Source organism: Cynoglossus semilaevis, chromosome 11, assembly GCF_000523025.1.
Source record: "Cynoglossus semilaevis isolate Cse_v1.0 chromosome 11, Cse_v1.0, whole genome shotgun sequence".
NCBI lineage: Eukaryota > Metazoa > Chordata > Actinopteri > Pleuronectiformes > Cynoglossidae > Cynoglossus > Cynoglossus semilaevis.
In genome coordinates this window covers 8,474,458-8,485,131 of record NC_024317.1, presented here as the reverse complement: position 1 = coordinate 8,485,131, position 10,674 = coordinate 8,474,458, and the positions used below count along the sequence as shown (strand labels likewise).

General features: G+C 36.5%; 1 protein-coding gene across 1 annotated transcript in view; it reads right to left on the bottom strand.

Annotated features, from left to right (window-relative positions):
• Positions 1-90: 90 nt before the first annotated feature.
• The window catches only part of slc2a9l2 (solute carrier family 2 member 9, like 2), a gene marked incomplete at its 5' end in the record, with an annotated part of 78,164 nt that continues 67,580 nt past the window's right edge, over positions 91-10,674 (bottom strand). Inside the window, one exon of the mRNA XM_025060057.1 lies at positions 91-688. Within this exon, the coding sequence (XP_024915825.1) occupies positions 452-688 (237 nt within the window). The remainder of the gene's footprint in view (positions 689-10,674) is intronic.

Here is a 10,674-nt window from a genome sequence, read left to right as displayed (position 1 = left end):
CTAAGAGGGAGCTAATCATGAATAGGAAAAGTAACTACAATTAATTTAGTCAATGGAATAAAATACATAGAATTATGTCAGACTCTAACCTAAATTTGTTTTTCAATTTTATTATTTCAATTTCTTTTACATTTTAGACAAACTAGAATGAGGACAAAATAAATTAATTATTAGCCCAGAAAAATTTACAAAACAAAAACATCTGCGCTAAGTTGGCCAAACAATACTTGATGACTTCACGGTTTGTTTGTTGTTTTGTTTTTGTTTTTTTACATTAATTACATTTTTCACTTCATGGATGTACAATTCCAGAAAAACTACTCTAGTGTTATAAAATATGTACAGTAAACATACTTAAACAACCTACATTTGGATCTTTTTCTTTCAACACAAGTACAGTAACTATGTACTACAAATACTGTCAAACTCCTCACTCAGTTACTTAACCCGTTTACAAGAAACTCTCCATCTTGATGTTCTGGTCTTTTATGTTGTTGTTTGCTGTAATGCACAGATTCATCTCGAATTCATGGCCCTGGGACGGAGGTATTTTGTTGATCTTGGCAAAGCTCTGGCAGATGTCCATGAATGTTTTATTTTTGGTTTCAGGCAGGACAATGAAGAGGTAAATAGATCCCAGAATACAGAAAACCACGAAAACAAGGAAGGCAAAGGACTCCAGTGTCTCCTACACAATGAAAAAAAAAAAGAGCGAGAACAGTTCAGCAGATGGTCATGACTTGTGGTTAACAGAGCCTATTACAACAGCACTTAAAGCAAATTCATTATTGTTTCTAGCATTGTAACAGTCTTTACAGCCCTTTTCTCTCTAAATCTTTTTGCCCTTCACAGAGTCCGGCTTTTATCAACTTCAGATTAGGGATGAGAAAATACACAATTCAATCATGCATTGCATAAGAACCACCTCCTGCCCTGTCCTTGTCTTTCCTCAGTAATACATTATAATTCTACTTCCTGTCATGTTTTGTACTGCTGCAGTCCAAAGGGACTGATTGTGGCTGTTGGACAGATTGTATGTGGCTATGACTTTTTTGTCACAAGTCTAATTTCCAGAAAAGTCAACACAAACAAATGAGTTTAGGTCAAAAAAAAAAAAAAGATTTGACCTTTGACATAGTTGTAGTCCTTTCACTTTGCATGATACTGTTACCTGAACTTTTTCATTACATTTCCATCAGTAGTCGTAATTGTAGCTCAATAACTGACAACTATTATCATACAGTGTTGTATTCCTGTTTTGCTTCTATTTTGACATTTTGGAAATGCTGCAGGCATTAATTTGTAAATATTAATAAATAACATTTTCTTTTGAGTAAAAACTCTGAGACTAACAGCCTTGATTGATAATGAACAATATTTGTAGTCATGACTGTTGACTAATTATTGCTTCTTCATTTTTTCATGCCTACTGCACGTAGATTATGAGATGGTGTGTTAATGTTAGATAGAGTGACAGAGAGAAACAGAGTGTGAGAGAGACAGAGAGAGAGAAAAAGGGAGGACCCTGACTGACCCAGAGTGAATACTTTATCTGTGCTATCAAGTGAACAGTGTTCTAACATCTCTGACCTAGAGCTGAAATTCAGCTGTACTTTCAATAAACCTGCGACTGCCTTACAGTTGCTATTATGTTTGTCCTACTCTTTATATGTCAAAATAAAACAGAGCCCAAAATATTTTTTCAAAACAAAATGTAAATGCAGAGCATTAGGAAATGATACTTTGTAGCAATATCTGTCATCTGTCATAGGGAAGCTGTGGTCTATTCACAATTAATAATGATTAATCAAGATCGCAGTTAGACATGATTAATCATGATTTTAAACAAAACAACATTTCTAAATATGACCAAAAAACTTTTTTTAAAGGAAAATACATTATGTATCTGTTATGTGTATGTTATTTTATTATTTTAAGTTAGAGGTGTGTTGATGAAACAAAAACTTGCAGTGTGTGTAAATTACTCATGTATTGACTGTGTGTTAGAACAAAGATAAAGTGACAGTGAATTCATTGGATGTCATTTTTGAAATTTAACAGTTCCATAGGTTTCAGATTTAATTATATATATAAATGCTGTTCTTTGTTATGATGAAGCCTCAGCTGATGTTCTATACTGAGCCCAGCATTGCTTTTATACTATTTTTACAGTGGGAGAGAAACCTGATCAACCCACATCAGTATGTCACTGAGCCTAAATCCCCAGCTTTGGGAGGACAGTTCTAAATGAGGCTCTGACCTGTAGTGTTCAAGCTAGCACACTCACCGCTGTGCCTCCAGCACACAGCTGTTAACCTCTGACACTATCTTTTCCTACATTAGCGATATTTCGTTTTGAGTACTAACATCCAGGGCATCACAAAAACGGGACAGTCCACTTTTCCTTTACACTCATCTGCTAAGTAAGCAGTGGTGAGTCATGGAGGGAATACATTTGTGCCTGTCATTAGTGGAATGTCGCCAAACACTGTGGATTAAAAGGGCATAAGGATTAGCTTTTGATCTGCTGCTGTTGCTCAGCAAGCTTCAGTTTGTCGCATGCTGACGAAATATCAGGCAGACACACTGAGGGGTAGATACAGCGTGTGTAGCGGTAAATAGAAATTACTGACATTAGAAAACTGACATTTGTCTGACGTAGTTTCTGACTTTTCAAACAATTTAACATATACAGTGCCATGACTTCAGATAACATAATATTTCAGGGCTGCCATTTGTTTAACTGCCATTGTTGTGGTGACCTTTAAAGAGGATGCAACAAGGAAGCTACACAAGCAAAGTGAGTTAAATTCTACATTCTCTGAATCTGTTTTACTCCCACTTTCAATTCTGATACTGTAATCCTCACAGTTCAAAGACAGTTCTTTAGCTTTTCTGGAAACAGAATCAAAGTTTCTTCTCTCTCATTATTGTTGCTCTCTAAAGTTAGCACCAGATTTCATGTGAAAGCCAAGGCAGAGGTTATTATAATGATTTCTCTTTGAAGAAAAAAAAGGTCAATAGATTAGGTATTTTGACCAACAGCTTCCTACACACCCGCAGGAAGTTTTGTCTTTCTGATCAGTTGCTCATGCGCTGGGGGCCTGCAGCAGGTCATCTTTCGTCATCTCGCCCTATTTCTACTCCTTGTGCCATTTATATTTAATTTCGTCCTTCCTGGCATCTTAATTGCTAACATCTTTTAACCAATATATTTTCACATTCAGAACCCTAACCTGACCATCTCAATCTTGCCTCACTTATTGTTCAACCTTTCAGTAGATGTTCATATGGTAGTGTAATCATGTCAATCATTGTCACACCTAAAGACAGGCTTAGCATTTTCATCTCTGCATTGCCACTTCCAGCTCAGCCACGTCTTTGTGACACAGCTACACTTTCCAAAACAAACAGCTCAACGCCTGGGAAACCTTGCTCTCATATTTTCTATTATGTCGTTTTCACTCTCATATTTGACAAGCACACCCAAAAACTTGTTAATGAGTCCATTGCATCAGAGCAGCCTCAGAATGTGCAGGACAGAAAGTCAATCTACAGCTGACAAGCTGACTGACACGTTTCTTAAAAATTGTGAGGGATTGGAAACTGATTAATGTTGTTGAGGAGAAAGGCTTCACCAAAGTTTTGAAACAAACTTTTGAAAGTTCTACAAGCCGTTGACAAGATGCATAGTAATGACTAAAATCCACCAACTCTATGAAGCTGAATGAAGCTTGAGATTTTTCCAAATGAATAATTCCATAGATAAAAACACAGAATACGTAGAACACATACATCTACCAGATGTTATTAGTGTTTTTGTTCCAGCAATATACAAATATTTCTAGTGATTGAATTGACAAAAGAAAGCAAATATTTGGAGTTAATAAAGAACTGATTACAGACCAATTTTATTGTAATTATATTATGATGCACTTGTAAGTAAAAACAATTAGTGAAACAGATCATTTTAAATTGTAATATTCTCAAAAGACGTCTCTTTTGGCATCACTTGAATAAATCTGTGCAACTTTACCACATTCATCTCGCATTTTTGTGTCTCATCGTGAGACACAAGATGAATTAGAACACAGGACAGCATAAATGACACAAAACAGGTCAGGGACATAAAAGGAGACAATACAGAATGAACAGCTTTCAGCAAAGGACATGATGTGACAGAACTGGGACAGGAGAAAATGCAGTGTGAGACAAGACAGGCCAGAGCAGGACGAAGGAGACAAGGAAAGATAAAGAAGTTTACTAAGAACAGTGTAGGAGAGGACAGAGTTAATGTTTTACGAAGTTGAAGAGTTAGCTGGCTGTTACAATTGTTATTTATTATCAATTTATTCATGGCAGCATTGAGAGTTCTAAAGCCCACATTTAGATTAGTTGGTTAATTAAACACTGTTGTCAAACAACGTATTGTTATTGATTTCCAGAGGCTAGTGGCGCATTTGACTACGAGTAGGATCAAAGGATTCTGGATGGCTTAAATATTTTTTTGTATAGCTCTTGGCCTAGTTGTTAAATGATTGGGCTTGTAATTGCAGGACAGGGGTTCTAATCTCAGCTTTTGCTTCGGGCCACTTCCAACTCCTACTGTGTGCCTGGTTATAATCACTGTGGATGTCAAACAATGGGTGAAGAAATTTTTCTTCGAGGGATTAAGAGAGTACTAAAAATTTAAAATGATTAGTAATGGGGTGAGGAACCTAAAATAACAGCACCCTGTGATGAATCAAAAATAATTAAATTAAATGATTTATTACATTCTGATGTGTTCTCATTCATTTATCTTTTACCGTTTTAATAATTGTCAAGATGGTGGGGGATTGTGGACAAAGGGAGGAAACTAGAAAACTCAGACAAAAGCAAGAGAAAACATATAAAAACCATTAAGAGTTCTCACACAGTCAATTCTGCTTTCACATGTGCTGGAACTAATTAGAGGATTGCAGACGACAGCCGCAAACACTAAAGACAAATGCTAAATCAGACACTGAGAACAGAACCCTGATGGAGACAGCCTCTGTGTGCTGCGTCCTGATGAACGCCTTCTTGGGCAGCACTGACTCATCATTGTTGTGTGTGTGTGTGTGTCAGGGGAAGGACGATCATGAGTTTGGGGCTTCGAGTACCCTGTGTTTATTGAGGAGGAACATTCAACAACGGTGTCTGCCATGCAGTCATGCTTGGATTATTAAGATTACACAGCTTTAGTTAGTTTTACCATGCTAAGCTGCAATTGAGGTTTTAATGGATTATCTTACATTAGTGTTACTACTAATGCAGTGCAACTACTGAAGGTAAGTGACCCACTGTTTTACATCACAGACAGGGATGCACTGTCTCTACAGCTCTTCACAGAAATGTGAAGGCATACAGTAGTATTTCGACAAAATGAAAATGTTTTCCTCATTTTATAATCAATCAAAAGCACTAAAAATTGTATTGATTAATTAACTAAAACTATTTATTTGCTCAAAAGACAAGGAAATGAAATGCTAAACATCATGAATATTCAATGACTTTTCACTTTAATCGCCCTGGAAAAAATGTAGCAATAATTTAAATTCCTGAAGAGACAGTGATGCAGTGACTTCTTTTCTAGTGAAAACAGGGACTAAAGCATCTTCTTGTATGATTTACTGTATTTACTTCTGAAGGATTTTCCCAGTGACTAATAGTGAGCTAAAACAATTTTAAAATGGTGACTGAAAACAAGACATTGGTTGTTAAAAGAAAGTTTCCAAGGCTTCCCCAGTATTTTTGTAGACGTAACTGGGAAACAATGGCATAACAACAAGAATAATTCTCAACTGGTTGCACACAAGCCACAATATGTTGTATTTATAATGTTGTTTGATAACCGCTTTTCTTCTTTCTTTTTATTTCTTAAGTTGAAGTGCCAGTAAAAGCTTGGCCTGAGGCGATCATATGAACAAGTCCGCTTTCCTAGTGTTTTTGTGTGCAACATTTCAAACCTCTACCATTTGTTTCTGACCTACTTCCCCCTAATGTGGATTTGTGCTTAGAGAATGCAACAAAAGAGGTGAAACTGAAGAAAGAAACGGGGGAGCTACCTCAGTTTAAGTAAGGCCACGGATTGCACAGTGATCAGCAAAGAGCCAAGGCATTAAAATCTGCTTCACCACTGGTCAAATAAGGACAGAAGCAGCACCAATATTTTCTCTAAAGTGGCAAATGTCCAAGATGTTTTGCCTCGTTGGGAATCTGACACTAAATCTTCTGCAAATATTCCTCTAAAACAGGAGCATTTTAAGTTGTCCCCTACGAAAACAGACAAGGACAACAAAGATAGATATGTAGCAGCAATCAAAATTCTGCAAACCCCAGAACAGGACAAAGATAAGCTCTTTTGAATAAAGGCCTGAGATAAGAGCTTTAATCCAAACTCCAGTGGACACTGTAATTTAATGGGCTTATGTACAAATATTAATGCTTCACTGGTGAAGTGTCTTTTGTCGTATTAGGAAAGAAAAAAATGAATGTGACCAGGAAGGGTCAGAAAAGAAGAGCTAAAGAGACTCAAGTCAACAGAAAGAAAAGTATGATTAAACAATCAATCCTTTAAAAAGCTGTATGAGACGTCAGTTTCTCACTGTCCAGGTAGAGGTCACAGGGCAATGTAAGCCTGTCAAGAGGGTTAAACAAACAGCCCAGAAAAAGAACGTGTTTACTGCACAGGTTTCTTCCATCTGTCAGTTGGAAAAACCTGCAAGTCATTGCCGTGACCCATATGTCGTGTTTGCATGACAGTGGTTGACAAAACTGCCACTGAAGCCTGACCCGTGTCTTTTTCTCGACGGTCCTTAACTCTCTCAAACACTTCTGTTTGTCTCTCCTTATCTGTTCCATAACTCCCTTCAGGGAATGGTGCAAACTGTGCAAATTATTTTTGCCAAATGTAACGTATCTACAAAACTATTAATGCGTTAAACTTCTTTTTCTGTTATTGTATTTTTGTTTAAAAAAATGATTTCAGTGGGGCTAATCTTTTCGCAAACCTACATCAGAAATACATTTTTCAATTACTATTAGCATGTTAGCATAAGATATACTAATATTATTAGAGAGGCATGTATCTTCGGTGGCCCTGAAACTCAGAACACATTTCACAAAACACAATGACGTTACAGAAACTGTAATGTAAATGTAAATAAACTGTTTTCTCTAATGTATTTTGAATGATTCAGATATGATTTATTTTGCTTTTCCTGTATGAAATCAACCTCCTCAATGTGGCTTTAACAAAAAAAGGAGGGTTCAACAACAGCACGAAGAGACCGTAGGTACTTAGTACAAAAAGAAGCTGCCTGTCTCATTTCTAAGTTGTAAAAGTTTACTCTCAGGTCTTGTATCTTTACACCAGGCGTGTTAAGAGTTAAAAATTAGTAGTGAGGCTTTTAAATCTCTCAGCAGCTACACCAACGTTACATTAATATTTCATCTCAGTAAATGAGCAATTTAGTGTGTGCAATTTAGTTTAGAGACATGCAGTGTGTTTCTATTCTTTTCTCCATAAAAGCTCAGAATCATGTTAACTGGACCCTTAAAAATACTATAGTGAGACTAAAGGTTTCTTTAACATTAGCCTTTTCTGTGTGAAAACATTCTGTTTTTTCTGACTGCATCGAAGCGACTGAAAGAAAACAACACAAATGAAAGTCAGACATAAGCAAAGGCAACAACCGGGTCACATGAGCTGTTCTGTGGAAGTGCAGACTCATCGGCAATATGGTTTCACATATCAATGAGGATCTGTCTCCTCCCTGACAATGTGATGATTAATGCCCTGTGTGATCATTAGGATCATCAAACCCTAATTAGATGTAGCTCATGGTCTTCTCAGATGAGCTGTGATGAGGTTAGATATTGCTGAAACTTTATATTACCGGTACTAATACAGTATAACTTTTTTTTTATTTTGCTCCTTTTTAATCTCTCACATAACTGTTTACTGTAATTAGTCATGGGATTAGAAAATGTGTCTTGGTGTTTGTTTGTAATGGCATTGTCAATTATTGTCCTTTGAAAACAGAATGAAACATAAGCCAAGTAATACAAAAAATAAACTGCCTGTAATCATTAGGTATTTTAAAAAAATCTATATTCTGTTTGCAATTCTTCTTCATCCCCACAAAGGTCAATAAATGTGCAACAAACACCACTTTCACATAAATGGCACTGTGTGATACCTGTCTGCATCTGCTCTTTTCATTCAACACTCAATCAAACAGGACACAGTGAGAAATCGTTGAAGCAGATGAATAGACCATTTATATTTTTCTTTAGAAAAGTAAAAACATTTATCAAGTTTTATTTTGAAAAATATAACCTGCATATCCAAATAAATACAAACTGAAGCAGAGACACAATGGCCCTTTTGAAAGGTCGTGACCACAGTGAAGCTCAGACAGCATAGAAACACAACACAACAGATCACATCACCGCACAATGGCGCATCATGTGGTATTCATGGAGAATAAGATTGACTTCGATTGACAAGGAATCATTAATAAACACACAAATCCTGTTTTATATGGGCCTACAACTTTGCCAAAAAATGTTTTAATGGGAGAAAATCTCATTGCACTGATAGAGGGCAGTACCCCAATTGTTGTATTAATATAACTGTGCGATGACATTAATGTCGATATAGGTCGACTTTTATTGGACATCCATACTTGTAGGTCTTAAAGTCTTCTTAATTTATATCTTTTGATAATGCCACTATAACAAAAATATATAGCAACAAAGTCAAGTAACCACAAAGTGCAAGACTGTGAACTGAATCAGAAAAATTACAACAATCTCAATGTAATTAAACACAAAAGAAAGCTAAAGAAGCTAATGCTAAATGTTCTGATGTGATGACTGTCAACAGACTACATAGCGTTTTCTTCTACAGGTCACTGCACACTGACAATGACACTGTCCGACAAAAGCAATATCTAAAATAAAAATAAAATCTGTATAAAACAAAACAAAATCTCTGTTTACATACGAACAGTATAATGTAACGTTAGGTGAAATCCGTGTAACTTTTTACGTCGAACTGAAATATGAACCCTTGTCCTACTCGTAAATAATTAATTCCAAATGATACTCTTATATTTAACCACCAATTCAATGCTCCGTTAAGAAAAAACCTGACGTAATTTAATCCAGTTAATGTGTATTTACCTTTACTTTGGCGAACAATGTCGGCTGGTTGTCCAGCAGGTGATGAAACATGTTGGATGTAATTCCTCCTTTTACCGCATTTTTATGGTATGCTTTCAATGCTGACAAGCCGTAATCCACGACGACACCCTGGTCATTTTCTTCTGTACTAATATTCACACACGACTGATTTAATGCGCTGTTCGATGGAATAACTCTTTTCCTGCCATTTCCCCCACGTGGTTGAGCCTCTCTTCTGTAAGTTGCAGGGACCGAAAACAAAGCAACACACGCGGCAAAACGCAGGTGTTGTGTAACTTTGTTTTCGTTCCGTTTTAGTTCCGGCATATTATTTTCTGACGGTATTAAGGAAACGTTACAATAAATTAACCTCAGCGCTTAACACCACAATTAATTGTAATATCGAGTATTCGTGACACCACTATTTGTGACTAATAAAAAGGATAGAATTATTGATAATGACGTTTAAAAAAATATATGAAAAAGTATAACGACATTTAGCTTCATATAGTTGGTGAATTTTACTGTAGATTGTAGAACACATCCTAACAATATTAATTGGTCTACAGTCACTGGTCATTTGACAACTGTGCCAGTCAGTTTGTCAACTGTACACCTACTGTACTGTCATGCAGTCATGGAGGGTGGTCTGTTGCAGTTCAGGAATCAATCAATCAATCAATGCTGTGCAGTATTATTTTTTAACTCAAGCTACTTTGTGAAAATACCAATAATATATGCAGATAATGTGTTTTCAGTGCACCTGCATTACAATATGTTAAAATAAAATGAACCTTGTTACACAAATGAATGTGATTGGTTCGTTCTTTTTGACAACCCCAGTTTTTACCAATTGCAAACTGAAAATACGCCATGTCTTAAGCAAATGACAGTGTGGTATTGTTTTCTGTTGCAGGTTCCACTTGAACTGGTGAATGATGGGAATTAATGGTGGATGAGCATAATTTCTTACATCGCCTGCAGTTAATAGAAATTTTATCTTATGCACCACACGTGCCTGTGCTCAAACACATTTTTAGACCACACAAAGCAGTGCTGTAATATTGACAGATGTACTGCAATACAGGGTAGTTTGCACCTCCCATGCAGTTCCATTACATTGGGTTTATGGTGGAACACGGCATGTTGGAGAGCTGAGTGAACTACTGATTTCCATGAGCCCATTTTAGAATTTAACAAGGTTATGCCTAAACTGTCATGCTGGTGTGTCACTGGTGCATTTCTCCAGTAGTGTGGCTAGAAGTGCTGATTTAAGGGCCCCATGAATGCCTGCACCTTAATGCATTAAACTGCATTTGCAAGAGGTCAAGTTCACTTCCGCTAAATGAGGAAATGCATGCACACTGAAGTGAATAGCCAATGAAGTTCTAGGGTGTAAAAATCGATACAAGAAAAGAGATCGAGATTGGCCATGATAAACAGACAAAACAACCAAAAAAC